This window comes from Oryx dammah, unplaced genomic scaffold (genome assembly GCF_014754425.2).
Source record: "Oryx dammah isolate SB20612 unplaced genomic scaffold, SCBI_Odam_1.1 HiC_scaffold_2, whole genome shotgun sequence".
Classification (NCBI taxonomy): domain Eukaryota; kingdom Metazoa; phylum Chordata; class Mammalia; order Artiodactyla; family Bovidae; genus Oryx; species Oryx dammah.
In genome coordinates, this window is record NW_024070186.1 from 163574510 (window position 1) to 163591824 (window position 17315).

At 46.7% G+C, this 17315-nt stretch overlaps 1 protein-coding gene across 19 annotated transcripts in view; it reads left to right on the forward strand.

Moving 5' to 3' along the window:
• Positions 1–17315, forward strand: part of RBFOX1 (RNA binding fox-1 homolog 1) — a 1681944-nt gene that overhangs the window by 1464179 nt on the left and 200450 nt on the right. For 18 of the 19 annotated variants that reach the window (XM_040256528.1, XM_040256446.1, XM_040256394.1 and 15 more), the window contains one exon: positions 16797–17039. In XM_040256528.1, coding sequence (XP_040112462.1) covers positions 16797–17039 — 243 coding nt within the window. Of the gene's footprint in view, positions 1–9615; positions 9621–16796; positions 17040–17315 lie in introns of those variants that run through there. The other variant, XM_040256499.1, reaches the window with a different exon arrangement.

Sequence of the window (17315 nt, forward strand, 5' to 3'; positions counted from 1 at the left end):
AACTGTAAGCAAGCTGTGTAGGGGAACACAAAACATTCTTTTCTTGTTGTGAATATGGTTAAATGTAGTAATATTAGCAATGGTGCAAGTCTTTGAAATTCATCTTGGATAGAAATTTGATGCTGATGTTACCCTGGTGGTGGTGGCGAGAACTTTTCTTTTTTTCCCCCTTCTTTAGAAAGTAGCTCCTTGTGAAAGGAGTTCGATTGTGGATTGAAGGTTTCCTCCATACCCAGGAGATGAAGGGTCTTTGTGGAATGATGAGTTAAAATGTGTTGATCTGTTCCTTCCATTATGGAAACAGTGTCTGCTAATATTTATTTGCTTGGTTCAATTGTCAATTAGTTCATCTGCTCTTCTGTCTGCACCACTCTATCTGGGACGGTGGTGGGCAGCTCCGACTGGCACTCAGGGATGCGTGGCAATGACAATGAGGCCATGCCATTGATGCAAAAGGGGATGGCTGAACTTTTGCTGCCCTAAATTCCCTTTGTGTTTGCAGCCATGAACGTGGTCCTGCAAAGTCAAGTTTCTGGTTTTGACAGTTTCCTATAGTTGTGTGAGAGATTACGTTGGGGGAAGCTGGATGAAGAACACAGAGCAACCGGCCTGATTTTTTTTTTTTTTCAGCTTCTTGCTTTGCCATCCGAATTAGATTGGTCAAACTGTGATTTTCATCCTGCCTCTGGGGGTGATCTCAGATTATTTGCATAGTCTTTCAAAGCTGCCCATCTATAAAATGAAGATAATGATGGAGGCTGTGGAGTACATTGAGGGAGTTACATTTATACAACCCTTAGGGCAACAGATGCGTATGTTGAGAGCCATTCTAATTATATCCTTATTTATTTATTTTTATTTTTGGCTGTCCTGGCTCTTCATTGCTGCACAGACTTTTCTCTAGGGGCAAGCAGGGGCTACTCTCTAGTTGCAGTGAGCAAGCTCCTCATTCCAGTGGCCTCTCTTGCTGCAGAGCTTGGGCTCTAGGATGCATGCGCTTCGGTAGTAGCAGCTCCCAGGCTCTAGAGCACTGGCTCAATAGCTGTGGCACACAGACTCAGTTGCTCTGTGGCACGTGGGGTCTTCCCAGATCAGGGATCCAAACTCTGTTGCCTGCATTGGCAGGTGGATTCTTTACTACTGAGCCACCAGGAAAGCCCTTCCAATTATATTCTTGTTAATAATGTTATACTCGCCATCATCATCATTAACACTACTAACCCCTCTTGGGTTCTGGATCTTGAGATGCCAAGAACAAGATCTCATGCCTTTTTGGTAGCTTCTGACTTTGGCTAGAATACTTCAGAAAATAATTTGTGATTGAAATAGTTCTACCATAACCCTTACAGATATCAATGCTCATCTTGGCCAACAAAAAGGCCAACCAGAGCATCCTTGAAGGAACCTCAGCTTTGGAGAAAGATGTGGATTTGAGGTCTGCCTCTGACATTTGGTGGCTCACTGGGAAGGAAGCCAGTACAGGAGACACAAGAGCCGCGGGTTCGATCCTTGGGTCAAGAGGATCTCCTGGAGGAGGAAATGGCAACCCCCCTCCAGTATTCTTGCCTGGAAAAGTGCATGGCCAAAGGAGCCTGGGGGGCTACAGGCCACGGGGCCACAAAGAGCTCGGCACGAGTGAGTGAGTGAGCATACATCTGCCATTTACCAGCTTCCAGAAACTGTTTGCTTCTCTATCTGTGAAATGGGTTTGATAACAAATAAGTTGAGTAAAAACACAGTTCCTGTAAAGATGAAGTTAGACATGTATATCAAGTGGCTACCGTTATCTAATGCTGAGAATGAACTCAGTGACAAGCTGCTATTCTGTCTGGTACTTTTTTTTTTTATTTATAATGGGCAATAATAAGGCATTTACAGCTATTTCACAGACAAGAGAAGTGAAACCCTATGCCGCATGGCTTTCCAAGAAGAAATCTTTCAGTATGATGTTGGGATATTTCAGTAGGGAAATTTTTTTTTTTCCAACAGTGCAGAGCAACCCTTGATGGTTTGACTTTGTTTCTCAGCTCCCTGAGTTACTAGGTGAATCAGAGCATATCTTAGTTCTCATCGGGACCTGAGAATTTTTCAAGGGACAAAACATTTGGAATATGGGCATGTGCGTACCACTCTTTAAGATGCTCCAGGCAACAGTGGTGAGAAAAAAATGGCAGGTGTTCCTGCCCTCGTGAAGTTTACAGTCTAGTTGAAGACAGACCTCAAACTGCAGATTTTACCATAATATCTTACAGAAGGGTCCCCCAACCTCCAAGATCTAATGCCTGATGATCCAAGGTGGAGCTAATGTAATAGTACTAGAAATAAGTGAGTGAGTGTTAGTCATTTAGTCGGGTCCAGCCCTTTGTGACCCTATGGTGTATAGTGTGCCAGGCTGTTCTGTCCTTGGAATTCTCCAGGCAAGAATACTGCAGTGGGTAGCCATTTCCTTCTCCAGGGGATCTTCCTGACCCAGGGATCGAACCCAGGTCTCCTGCATTGCAGGCAGATTCTTTACCATTTGAGTCACCAGGGAAGCCCAACAGAAATAAAGTGCACCGTAAATGGAATGCGCTTGATCATCCCAAAACCATACCCCTTCCCTCCCTGATCCCTGGAAAAATTGTCTTTCACGAAACCAGTCCTTGATGAGGACTGCAGTCTTACAGGAAAACCCAAATAAAGTTTTTGGCCAACCCAATATACGTAATGTAAAAATACACATAATGTCAAAATCAAAGTGTACATCATGTCAGACTTTGACAAGGATTTTAAAGGACAAGTTAGGGTCCTCTAAGACCCTGTGGATGCAGTGAGCAGGATAAGAAAGCCCCTGTTCTTAAGTGCCCGAGACTCTTGGCTGGGAACTTTACTTGCTCCAGAGGCTAATTTTTTTGTTTTTTTTTTTTTGACACAAGCACGTTTCTCTTTGGAAATACCACCTAAGCCACCAAGTCAAGGCTACTGATTAACACCAAGTGCCATAAATATTTGATTGTCCCTAACTTTTAAGGAGTTGAGAAAAACAGCCTGTCCGTTGCCTTCTGTGGCTCCGCATGGAAAGTCAGGAGGGAATGTTTTGTAAGCGTGACACCTCACCTTCGCAAATCTGCCCCGCCTCCCTTGCTTCGTGTTTCTGGGGCTGGGGCTTTCAGCCACGGCAAGGTGGCTCCTGGCCTCTCCTCTGTGCATCCCTGCGGAGGCTGGGAAAGTGAAATGAAACAAATTGCTTTCTCTCCAATCTGTGACATGGATTCCTGTTATCGTGGTTGTTTGTTGGTTTTTTGTGAATTATGGTCCCAGAGCAATTTCAGAGCTCTTTGTTCCAGAGATTCTTTTTTTTTTTTTTTTTCCTGGTAAGCTCATGTAGTTAGGAAACAAGGTTTGTATACTCACCTTACAAACTATAAGATCAGTTTGTAAGCTGACCTGGAGGTCAGCTTTGTACCCATCTCCAAGTGTTTAAGGATGTGGGGCTTAGGAGTCTGATGGATTTGGGTAACTAGCTTCTTCTAGTTGTGTGAGTAGCAGGAAGTACTGGATTGGCCAAAAGGTTCATTTGGGTTCTTCTGTAAGATGTTATGAAAAACCTGAATGAACCTTATGGCCGACCCGATAACTCCACCTCGCTTAAAAAGAGAATGGTGGTAGGTGCCACACTGGGTTCTTATCAAATATGATAATACAGGCAAAGCTGCTTTGTTCAATTTTGTATCTTTGATGCTTAGAACAGTGACTAGTACATAGTTAGTACTCAAGAAAAGTTTTCTTATCATCACCATCATCTTCATCACCACCATCATCTTCATCACCACCATCATCTCTGTACCATCATCTTCATCACCACCTTCCTCTGCATCTTTATCATCTTCTTCATCACCACCATCATCTTCATCACCACCATCATCATCTTCATCACCACCATCATCTTCATCACCACCATCTTCTTCATCACCATCATCATCATCTTCATCACGACCGCCATCATTGCTATACCATCATCTTCTTCATCACCACCTTCATCTCCGTCTTTATCATCACCACCACCATCATCATCCCCATCCTCTTTATCATTGATATCATCTCCATCGTCACCTTAGCATGGATTCAGTGACAGGAACTCTTCAATAACACCAAATCAGGTTCAAGTTCTGGGGTCCACCATTTATCAAATTTACGAACTCCCATAGTGGGAAATATTTTTTTACCTGTTTGGAGCCTCGGTGTTCTTACCTTTAAAAAGACCATAATATCTATCTCTTGGAGGGGGTGGTTATGGGGATTAAAGTGCCTGGCACACAGTAGAATGAATCCAACACACCTGCCCACGTGTTTTTCAGAGAAGAAAGAACTTTGCTGGACTAGAAAGGGGACCGATTTCATCCCTACAGTGGATATATATGCTCAAGGACTTTCTACATTACGAAACACATTCCCATAGATTTGATCCCTAAAGCATCACAAGAGCCTCATCAGGAAGGAGAATATTTTGGTTTTTTGTTTGTTTTTTTTTTTTTAGGAAGGAGAACATTTTTGATTTATGTTAATAAACGAGGAAATGGGATACACAATAGTTCCACCATTGAGTTTCTGATTTTTCGGCATTTGTCTCCAACCCCGTAGTCACAGCACCAATAAAAAGTTAGATGGTAACCAACAGGGAAATTACCCAGCATAGAGTTTTTTATTTTACTTATTTTATTGCGATCCATAAAAGATTTTACATCACAACCCAATTCACCTGCATAAAAGTTTCATGAAACATTTCTCTTATTCTATTCTATCCTTTCCCAGTGTGGTATAGTTTATTTCATTTAGAGAATGTTGGTGCAATAACCCCCACCAGAGTTGTACATCCCAAGGGATCACACCTGTAATTTGAAAACAATACATTTCACCCCAAAATTGGGTATAAGAATAGTCTGAGGCACCTTTACACAGCGCCCAAGGCTGGCTCCCACCCACCCTCAGAGACTTTAAGCCGATGGGTCTGGGGTGGAGTTTTAGCATCTGGCTCTGTAGGACCACCCCTAAGTGACCTGACGGCTCGTGGGCTGAAGAGTAATGTCCTATTACATCACTCTGATTGTCTCCACCTAAAACACTCTCCTCTGTTGAGTGTTTTGACTTTTTTGTGTTTTGGGTTTTTGCATTTTCTCTGTCACTTCCCAGAACACCAGGGAATCTTTCTGTCTTGGTCTCACACTTTTTGCTTTCTAGGAGAAAGCAAGACCCCTTTGACTGAAGAACAGAAGTTTAGCTCTTCAGTTATTAGTTGGACAAGGAGCTTGTGGTGCATAAGAATGACTGCTGAGTCCACCTATCGAGCGAGTCCTTTGAGGAGGGGCTCTGGTCCTCTGGTGTTGCGCTTTTGAGAGGGGAGTGGACGCATCCCTTTAAGGAACCTGAGTGAAAGTGAAAGGTGCTCAGTCATGTCCGACTCTTTGCAACTCCATAGACTGTCTAGTCCGTGGAATTCTCCAGACCAGAATACTGGAGTGGGTAGCCTTTCCCTTCTTCAGGGGATCTTCCCGACTCAGGGATTGAACACTGGTCTCCTGCATTGCAGATGGATTCGTTACCAGCTGAGCCACCAGGGAAGCCCAAGAATACTGGAGTGGGTGGCCTATCCCTTCTCCAGCAGATCTTCCCAACCCAAGAATCGAACCCTGGTCTCCTACACTGCAGACTGGATTCTTTACCAACTGAGCTACCAGGGAATCCCAAGGAACCTGAGTCGGCTCGGTCGGTTCAGTTGCTCAGTCGCGACCGACTCTTTGCAACCCCATGAATTGCAGCACACCAGGCCTCCCTGTCCATCACCAACTCCCAGAGTTCACTCAGACTCACGTCCATCGAGTCGGTGATGCCATCCAGCCATCTCATCCTCTGTCGTCCCCTTCTCCTCCTGCCCCCAATCCCTCCGAGCTTCAGAGTCTTTTCCAATGAGCCAACTCTTCGCATGAGGTGGCCAAAGCACTGGAGTTTCAGCTTTAGCATCATTCCTCCCAAAGAAATCCCAGGGCTGATCTCCTTCAGAATGGACTGGTTGGATCTCCTTGCAGTCCAAGGGACTCTCAAGAGTCTTCTCCAACACCACAGTTCAAAAGCATCAATTCTTCGGTTCTCAGCCTTTATCACAGTCCAACTCTCACATCCATACATGACCACAGGAAAAACCATAGCCTTGACTAGACGGACCTTAGTCGGCAAAGTAATGTCTCTGCTTTTGAATATGCTATCTAGGTTGGTCATAACTTTTCTTCCAAGGAGTAAGCGTCTTTTAATTTCACGGCTGCAGTCACCATCTGCAGTGATTTTGGAGCCCCCAAAAATAAAGTCTGACACTGTTTCCACAGTTTCCCCATCAAGGGCTGCTTAATTTCATCCTACATTAATTAATTAATTAATTAATAATCACATCCCCAGACTGTGATTGGAAATAGGACTGTAAGAATGGCACAAATACTGTTTATCCAGATTTTCTTTCCAACCCTGGGAAGCTGGGAATTTAAAAAAAAAAAAAAACCACCCAGGGGCTCCCTGAACTAGCACCACCAACAGATCAGCAGGAAAGTGGAATTCTTCCGGGCAGCCTTCTCCGCCCTCACCTCCTCCTCTGTTATACAATTTAATTACAAGTTTAATCACTTCAGAAACCTCATCCATTCCCTCCAGTGTAGCGAGATCTCTCCTTTCCAAGCAGGCGTCTCAGTGATAAGCGGCTGTCCATGCAGAGTGGATGGGTCTCTTGAAACCTCTCCTTGGGCAAGCCAGAAAGACATGACTAAATAAAAACTGAGATTGTGTTGACATTTCACTGCGGTGGTTGTAGTTTTAATAATAAAGGAAGAACAAAGTATTTGCAGCTTTAAATAAAGAGGCAGCATTTGGCATTGAAATCACAGGGGATTTTGTATGAGGTTTTATTTTTGCTCATTGGGAAACAAGAAAAAAAAATGAACTTAGAAGAGACAGAAGTTCAAGACGAGAAAAACAAGAGGCTCTGATTTTCCTTCATGCCCTTGATCATCAACTGGGGTTCTGTGGTCAAAGGTGGGTTCCTTTTCTTCAGAGCCTACTGCAGGTCCTTCCTGTTAGGTCCTCGGGGACAAAGATGGTTTTGGATTTCGCTCACCACGTTATTGAATGTGATGAATGAAGCTGTTTATCTAGCGCATCCTCTGAGGCAGGGCGCCGTGCGTGTTTGTTTTCCCGTGATTTGATTTTTATCATGATCTTCTCACAATTACCCTGTGAAGTCACTCATCATGTTCCCCATTAAACAGAAGCAAAAACAACAACAACAAAAAACACAAAAAACTGGAGCCCAGGGCATTGCAACAACTTGCCTGAGATCACGCAGAGAGGCTGCCAAGGAGCCAGGCCTGAGCATCTTCCACACACTCGCCCCTGACAGTATTTTAAGATCAATTTACAGTTAACCACTCAGCTTTGTTATACATTTATCTGCAGTGTTCTCAGGGTGTGTTTTTAAAAAACGTATCCATCACCATCTCTCTTATCTCTTCGAGCTCTGTCTTCATCCCTCTTCCCTCTCCTCCCCTTCTCCTTTTGGCATTCCCCCCACCCCCGCCCATCCCCTCTTGAAAATATAAAACAAAAATAGGAGAGTCGCTCGAGCTTCCCGGTGGAATTCCTAAGTTTGCTTGCATACCATATATTTAGTTTAGTAATGAAAAATTCCAGCTCCGGGCGGTGCAGAGGATAGCATTTCTAATGTTTTTTAAACAGCTATTAATGTAGTCGAGCGCTGTGTGGGTTTTCTTTCTTTTTTTTTTTTCCCTTCCTCGTCTATATAATCATCTGCTCAGTGTACACTCGGAAAGGGAGAGCAAGGGCCAGAGGAGGGGCGGGCTGTGATTGATGGATCAGCTCAAGGAAGGAGTCCCCTCTGGGGCTGGTTTGGGGAGCAGTCAGATGTTGAGGAGGAGGTCAGCCGGGCGGCCCTGGCCCCCCCTCCTCCCGCACCCCCGCCGTCCCCGCGTTGCACAGCGCACACACCCTCGCTCCTCATCGAGGTTCTCTCCTGCCAGATGCTCTGTGGCGTGGCACTGGCACAGCTGCTAAGTTTATGGAGGAGAAGGGAAGCAGGATGGTACAGCAGGTACACGTCCCCCATTCTTCTGTTGCGCTCGAAACTGTGCTTTGAATGGAGCGGAAGCCTTTCTTGGTATGAAGTCTGTGTTACTCTCTGTGTGATGTGGATTTTGCTCCTTGAATCATGCCGGGAGGGAGAGGAGAGGAATTCAGCCAAGTGTGTGTGTGTGTGTGTGTGTGCGTGTGTGTGCATGGGCTTTTCTGCTTGATGTGTAATAACTGAGCTGGTCTTCGAACCCGCAGGTTAATGACGTAGTTTTGCATTTCCCTTCTTTGATTCCAGTACCCCCAGGGGTATGATGCAGTTGCAGTTCTTTTCGGTCCAGCACTGGAGGCTTTTTTCTCTGAATATGCGCAATTTCTTGCCAGAGAAGTAGAACAGACCGGGCTGAGAAACTCAAGTCGACCAAACTGTCAGCAGGACGGAGAACTGCAGGCAGCTGAGAAGGGACAGTTTCCTTTCTCGAGTTGGAGTTGGTGGGAGGCGTAGGTCCCAGGGCGGGAGACACCGCTTTTTCAGGCGGTGTGGAAAGGTGTAATCAATTGGTTTAGGAGGACTGAACCATTCCCGTACATTTCTTTACTAGAGGGGCGGTGTTTAGGCCAGAAGAGGTTTGAGGGGACGAGATAGGGACTGGAAATGGGTAAATTTCAGACCCAAAAGGAGAAAGGATGCTCTGGAAGTTTGATGATTAGAGCTGGGAAAACACACACAGAGACGAGAAAGAAAAATACTTAAAGTCCACCTTGGCAGGCACTTTTCCCCCTCAGTAGAAGTCAGACAGTTCACGGTGAAAAGAATAAATCCATTCCGTGCTCTGCCACGTAAGGACTCTTTTCTGCAGTTGAAATGTGCTTAGCATTAGATGGTGAGCCAAAATATTTTGCCAAGTCCGGTGGGCTGCCAATCTTGGTTCATTTATTAGTTTCCCCAAACTACTTTATTAAACCATTCAGGACTGTGCCCGGGAGAAGGGGATGTCTAACAACAACAAAACCCCACCAAAATATTTAAAAAAAAAGCACCTCCCGTTTTCTCTCCGGCTCTGCCTCCTGAGAAAATTAAGGGTGTGGGATGTTTCAGCGACCCAGGAAATTCTCCTTGTATTTGAGGGGTGTCTCACTGAATGCTGGCAAGCAGCAAAGTCCACACACTATGCTAATGGTCAGATTACGGTATTTGTCTTAAAATAGCAATAATATCCTGGCTATTTCATGCTTCAGTAAAATATTTAAATTGAAATGGCATTTTTTTTTCCTTTGGTGAATCAGACTTGGTTGCATTTTAATAACCCATTTTTCTCTCTGTAACTGGAGTGCAAACTACCCACCAGGGTGTTTCGGGGAATGAGGGGGGTGGGGTGGTTCCCACGTCATCTGGCTGCTGTTGAGTTGCTGTTCTAATTGAGGTTTGGCCCAGGAGGACAAAGAAGTTTCTTTTCCATTTATCCTAATAGATGGTCTTGATTTCAAATTTCTACCCAGTTCTGCAGCAGCCAAGGGTGTGTTGGAAAACATGAGGTCTTGGCATCTTTTTCTTCCCTTTTGTGTATTCAGCAGTAACCCAGGGAAGTCCAGGCATTGAAAATCAGATGCTAGGGTTGCAAAATCACTTGAAGCCCCTCCCTCCGATGATGTGGTTGTTCAGTCACTAAGTTGCGACCCCGTGGACTGCAGCACGCCGGGCTTTCCTGACCTTCACTGTCTCCCAGAGTTTGCTCAAACTCATGTCCATTGAGTCAGTGATGCCGTCCAACCATCTCATCTTCTGTCATCCCCTTCTTCTCCTGCTCTCAATCTTTCCCAGCCTCAGGGATGATGTGGAGGTACATGCAAGGCAAAATCACCCTCCACTGTCAACTCAATACCCCCACAAGCACCCTGACTCAGGAAACATCAGCATCTCTGATCATTCCACTTATTTGGGAAAAGCAGGCATTTGGCATTAGAGGAGAGGGATGATCCTCAGACAGTAAAGAATTCGCCTGCAATTTTGGAGACCTGGGTTTGATCCCTGGGTTGGGAAGAGCCCCTGGAGGAGGGCATGGCAACCCACTCCAGTATTCTTGCCTAGAGAATCCCATGGATATAGGAGTCTGGCAGGCTGCAGTCCATGGGGTAGCAAAGAGTCAGACACAACTGAGCAGCTAAGCACAGCACAGAGGGATGAAGGGAGCTTCTGTAAATCAGAGAATGTCTAGTCAGCATGCTCTGGATAATTGTTGCCTGTCCCCAGCACCAACATGAAATTGACTTCAGCTTCCCCTCATTTCCCCCCACTCCCCTCCCTGGAGCATGTTCAGGTGACTTAAGACATGTCTTGACCCGGAGTGGAAAAGATGCCCTTAATGTGAATATGGATTTCCCAAGTGGCGGTAGTGGTAAAGAACCTACCTGCCAAAGCCAGAGATATAAGAGACACAGGTTTGATCCCTGGGTTGGGAAGATCCCCTGGAGGAGGGCACAGCAACACACTCCAGTACTCTTGCCTGGAAAATCTCATGGACAGAGGAGCTGGTGCGCTACAGTCCTTAGGGTTGCAAAGAATCGGACATGACTGAAGTGACTTAGCATGCAAGCACAAGGTGAATATATTTTTTTCCAGAAAATTCTTTTCAACCATGCTAAGAATCCAGGAGCATCACTAGAGAGAAAAGAAAGACATCTCCAAAGCCCTTTGAAGGTGAAAAATAATTCCATAGGAAGAACGATGATCTTAATTAAATATTAGATGTAATTAGCTCAAAGTGCAAATGTTGGGAATATTAATTAGGGTCTCTTTGGAATGGTTGTCAGTGTTAATAAGAAACCGCAGGGGGTCCCACCAACATCTGTCTGAGAACTCCAGGAATGGGAGTGCATCTCAGTCTCCAAGGACTTGAGTGTTACCTATAGGCTCCTTGGCTACCATGGACACTGTCTGTTAGAGTTGAGCATCCTGACTTTATTTTTCTGGGCTCCAAAATCACTGCAGATGGTGATTGCAGCCATGAAATTAAAAGACGCTTACTCCTTGGAAGGAAAGTTACGACCAACCTAGATAGCATATTAAAAAACAGAGACATTACTTTGCCAACAAAGGTCTGACTAGTCAAGGCTATGGTTTTTCCAGTGGTCATGTATGGATGTGAGAGTTGGACTATAAAGAAAGCTGAGCGCTGAAGAATTGATGCTTTTGAACTGTGGTGTTGGAGAAGACTCTTGAGAGTCCCTTGGACTGCAAGGAGATCCAACCAGTCCATCCTAAAGGAGATCAGTCCTGGGTATTTATTGGAAGGACTGATGTTGAAGCTGAAACTCCAATACTTGGGCCACCTGATGTGAAGAGCTGACTCATTTGAAAAGACCCTGATGCTGGGAAAGATTGAGGGCAGGAGGAGAAGGGGACGACAGAGGATAAGATGGTTGGATGGCATCACTGACTCGATGGACATAGGTTTGGGTGGACTCTGGGAGTTGGTGATGGACAGGGAGGCCTGGAATACTGCAGTTCATGAGGTTGCAAAGAGTCAGACACGACTGAGCGACTGAACTGAACTGAGCTGAACCCTGGTTTTGCCAGATTGGTTCAGGTTTGGGTGGAGGTTGGGGGTTTGTCCTGGCTCCAGTGGTGCCCCTACTTGGTCCTTGCCGTTGCCTCTTAGAACCTCAGAGCCTTCAGAAGCCAGGCTTCAGGCTTGAGGTGGTGGAAATTTCCCAAGCTACTATTCTAACACTTGCCAAAGGATACTCCTCGCCCCTCCCCAGTCTGGCAATTGGAAGTTGGGCCTCTTTGAATCAAATACCCTAGCACCTGGGGGCTTCCCACGTGGCACTAGTGGTAAAGAATCTGCTTGCCAGTGCAGGAGATGAAAGAGACGAAGGTTCCATCCCCAGGTCGGGAAGATGCCTTGGAGAAGGAAACGGCAACCTGCTCCAGTACTCTCTCCTGGAAAAAACCATGGACAGAGGAGCCTGGAGGGCTACAGTCCACGGGGTCACAAAGAGTTGGACATGACTGAGCAACTGACTGACCCTAGCACCTGACATGCCACCTGATGGAAAACGGGTCTCAGCATCACTGTATATGTGACAGAGAGTGGCTTATTTATTTAAAATCAGAAATGTATCTCCCCCCCAGGGGATCTTCTTGCCAGATGAGAGATACCTTGGCATGGGATAAACACAGCTCTGGTTCAGCTCCTGGCTTTCCTCAGCAATACCTGTGGCTGCGACCTCACAATATTATTTACCAGTTCTGGGCCATGGTATCCTTTACAACGAAATAACGTGGGATTCCAGATGTAAAGCAGAGTCTAGACCTTGGCACTGTTAACCTTCGGAGCTGGATAGTCCTTGGCAGTTGGGTGGGGTGATCCTGTGCCTCGTAGGGTGTTCAGCAGCATCTCTGGTCCCCTAGATGCTCTAGATGCCGGTGGTGCCACCGGCACCAGTTGTAACAAACGAAAGCGTCTCTAGTCATTGCTTCATGTCTCCTGGGGAGAAACCATCCTTGCTTAAGGACTTTTGCTGTAAAAACGCTCAGCACCATGCCGAATGCCCACTAGGTGTGAGTGTCACTCTTTTGTCTTCTGGGCTCTGGTTTGAAGAGGATGTCTTTCAGATGGAGCAGAGAAATGTGACACCATCATTGCTCTTCTCATAAGCCCACTTTTGCTGGGTTTGACCAACTTGTGTGTACAATGTAGATGTCTGGTGATATAAAGAACATTCTGGAAAAGATTCTATGGCATCCTTCTCCCACCATGCTTAACACTGTTGATCTTCAAGTCTGGCTGAGCCACCCCGTCCTTGGTTTAGGGAGAAGGCACCCCCTTTTCTCTCCCTGCTTCACCACTGAATGTATTTCCTGCCCAAACTATTTGTGCAACCACAGATTCTTAACTGATGCCCCCATGATTCATGATAAGTCTGCCACAACAATGAGAAAACCTTTTCTGCAAAGGGTCCCCAATAGTTCAATAGTTTAGGCTCTGTGGGCTATGTGGTCTCTTGTCATAGTGACTCAACTCTGCCATTGGGGCACAGTGAGCATGGTTGTGTCCCAATAAAGCTTTATTTACAAAAACAAGTCATGGGCCAGATTTCTTCCAGAGTTCATTTGCCCATCCTTCTCCTATCCCCACCCCCTCTATCCTGTTACCAAATGAAGCCTGACAGAGCCCAGAGTTCACTGGCTTAGCATGCACTCACTTAGCAAACACTGGGGTCTGTTAACTTTGCAGCTAGTGTGCTTTGGAACCCTGGAGATAGAGCAGAGAATATGACGCAGTCTTCTACCCTCTGGACATTCACAGGCAAATCATCAGGCCATGGCGATACCTCTAGTTACGTGGGAAGTGAGCAAAGCTGCGGTGGAGCTTAGAGGACAGGCAGCTGATGTGATGTAATTGTCGAGGAGACTGGCTGGGGGATCTAGAACCTCAAAGAGAAGCTGAGGGCTCTCCTGGTGGCTCAGCGGTAAAGAATCCGCCTGCCAATGAAGGAGACACGGGTTCAATCCCTGGTCCGGGAAGATCCCACGTGCCAGAGGGCAACAAAGCCCATTCGCCACGGCTACTGAGCCTGTGCTCTTGAGCTCAGGAGCTACATCACTGAAGCCCAGGTGCCTAAAGCCCAAAGAAAAGCCACCATAGTGAGATACCCACACACCGCAAGTTGAGAGTAGCCCTGCTCTTTTAGAGAAAAGACTGCACAGCAATGAAGACCCAGCAGAGCCAAAGTAAATAAATAAATATTAAAAAAGAGAGAGAGAGAAGCTGAGACTAGCAAGGCAAGGGAGTAGGGGAGAACTTCCCAAGCACAGGAGGCAGCAAACAGGAAGACATGATGTTGTTGAGAGGATAAAGAGACCATACGCTTCCTGAGGTCAAGCCCTTCCCTGGGCAGTGCAGAGAGGGATCAGATCCTAGCATGGAGCTGCTGCTGTTTTGCAGAAGCACGTAGGACTGGTTCTCTCTTCCTGAGATGGCTCTGCCATGCGGAAAGGCTAGGTGGGCGTATACATTCCCGTGAAAGCATTTCTACTGAAGGCGGAGCAAGGAAAGCTTTGTCTATATTGACCATCTCTCTCTACCCCTGATCCTGTGAGCATTTCAGGCTCCCTTGGTGTTTTTTACAAGACTGTCTTTCAGAGGCAAGCGAGGGGAGGGGCAGGAGAGGCTGAAATAGATCTTTGGGCGGAAGTGAAAATCTGTCCCAGTGTATTTCCCTTTGGAGGATTCTCAAGGTCCCAAAGCTTCTAGGACTTCTCACGAGCCAGAAAGAAGTTGCATCGCATGGAATTTCTGTGCACAAGTCTATGTTCTTTGAGCAGCCCTGTAGAAGGAAAGAATGCCAGTCGGCTGATACACAGTATTTTTTTTTTTTTTTGGTATTAGTCAAGACCTTTTTGGTTGCATGTAATAGAAAATCAGACTTACACAACATTTACTGAGTTATGGAATTTAAACAGCATCATTACTGACTGCAGAAAGAGATGGATCCAAGACTTCAGATCACATCAGGGGGACTCAGTGGGTCTGTGTCTCCATTTCTGGGCTCCGTTTTCCTCCAGGTGGGCTTCTGCTTTACGGAGGCCCCCTTTCAAGAGGCATTTCTTGGTAGCTCCAAGCTGGTATTATGTTTTCCAGTTACCAGTCATCATAGTGAAGGAACTTCCTCCCTGAACGCCAGTCAGGTCCCAGGATTAAGCCTCACAGGAATGGCAAGGGGTCAACTTGCTAACAGGTAACAGGCTTAGAGGGACGGGCATGAGCCCCCATCACTGTGGCCGTGAGAGGAGAGGGCTCTCTTTGGCCAGCCAGGCTGGGTGATGTGACCCAGGTGCAGGCCGTGGGCTGGGAGTGGATGTGTCCACTGAGAGGGAACCGGGCTTATCCTTGAAGAGGCTCAACAGTGAGCTACAGTGACGGTGAATGTGGTTGCCCAAGGACAGATAGTTAACTTTGCACCTCAAGCGATCCAACCCCAGCACAGTCGGACCCTCACAGCTCTCAAGTGCTGTGAAAACATGTTGCCAAGAAAGCCACGGCTGTGCATTTTTACTTCCGATGGCACAGACATTTGGAGAAATTCGTCCAGGGGAGGAAAGGGCTTGCTGGGGGTGTTTTCACTTGTAAAATGTTTTAAACTTATCCTAAGCGCTGTTCTCTTCCAAGTGTCATCTTTACCATTCTAATTAAGGTTCCTTCTAAACAAATGCACCAGCTCTTGGCACTGCTCTGAGAATAAACTTTTTTTTCTACCCTCTCTGTCATAATGGGTTTTGTTGCACTCAGGTTGCTTGGGCTGAAGATGCTTTCAAATGTCAGTGGCAGGGACTCTGGAGATGGGAGAGATTCTGACATTGTTGCCCTGGAATCATTACTGGGCTGAAGTCACATCTAATTGACCGCAGACAATGGGAGAGGGAACTATTTGGTGGGCTTAATTGCTAAGCTTTCCCTCTCTCTCTCTGGCTGTGCAATCCCATTTCTTAAGACCATGGAAAGTTTAGACCTCTGGGTTACAGTCTCTGATGCTGTGTGTGTGTGTGTGTGTGTGTGTGTGTGTGTGTGTGTGTATAGGGTAGTAAAGTTGTGGGGGTGAGGGTGGAGAGAGAGGTTTCCTGAAAGGGAAGCATTTGAACTCTTCTTTTTTTATTCTTTTGACTTGACTGTAATTATCACATTGCATGTTTTGCCTAGATCTGAAGGGTGAATTGTTATATAATGCTCTGCTTATAAAAAAAAATTAGTCAGGGAATTGGGGGGAGGCATTGATTAATGAGGCCAAGAGTCAAATCCATGTTTTGCAGAGACACTTAAAATGAGACTATCGCAGAGGGCCATCGTTGTCCAAATTAGGTCTTGAATTTTCATCAGCCACTTCATGTTGGCTCTGAGAACATCACACACACATACACACACACACACACACACACACACACACACACACACACACACACTGACCCTTGCAAGGACCACCACCCCCATCCCATTATGTGAGCCAAAGCACATAAAATGTTGATTAAATTCTAACGCTTACACGAATTGTCTCTCCTCTCAAGAACACACACGTTCAATTTAATCTCTCTTGGCATTTTAAGTATCAAATCAAGGCTCCGCTGTCATTGGCGACAACTACAGCCTCACACGTTCCAAAATGGGAATGAAATGAGAAAGACCTGCCAGAAAAATCCAGTGCAGAACACAGACTGTCACAGTGTGTGGCTGGAAGACATGTGAAAGGGTCTTCCACCTTTCAGAGCCTTGATTTCCGCATCTGTACAGTGGGGCTGTCTCAGTGATGACTGTTCTGTCACTGTTTAGCTGCTAAGTCCTGTCTCTTTGTGGCCTCCTGAACTGTAACCTGCCAGGCTTCTCTGTCTGTGGAATTTCCCAGGCAAGAACACTGGAGTGGGTTGCCATTTCCTTCTCCAGGGGATCTTCCCCACCCAGGGATGGAACCCATGTCTCTTGCACTGCAGTCGGGTTCTTTACCAGTGAGCCACCAGGGAGGCCCTGGTGATGGTTACTTCATCCTTATACGGCCTGATGAAGATGGTACCCATCTCAGGCTCTGGGCACCACCCTGGCACCCATGCGATATCCGGGGAGCTGTTGTTCCTGGGCCTGGGGAGAGGGTTCTGCCTGGTGCCCGCTCATGCTTTTCTCTCCCTCTCTCTGATTTTCCAGGGTAATCAGGAAGCAGCAGCTGCCCCTGACACAATGGCTCAGCCTTACGCTTCGGCCCAGTTTGCCCCCCCTCAGAACGGCATCCCCGCGGAATACACGGCCCCTCACCCCCACCCCGCACCGGAGTACACGGGCCAGACCACCGTCCCGGAGCACACGTTAAACCTGTACCCTCCCGCGCAGTCGCACTCGGAGCAGAGCGCAGCGGACACGAGCGCGCACACCGTCTCGGGCACGGCCACAGTAAGTGTGCGCTGGTTTCGGGGGTGGGAGGGCGGGGGGCGGGACCCCAGTTTTCCTGGAATGACTGCGGGGCGCACCTCTATGCGACTAGGGGGGCCCCATCCTGCAAACCGGTCCCTAAGCTCATCCTTGGCATCCCAGCCCCGCCAGGTTCACCTCACTTACCTGCGTGCATCCTCGTTTCAATCAATACATTTTCCCATTAACCGCGTGTTTTGTTAAAGGGAAAAGTTAATCTCTTTTCTGCTTCTGCAGTTTTGCTTTTTCTGGAATTAT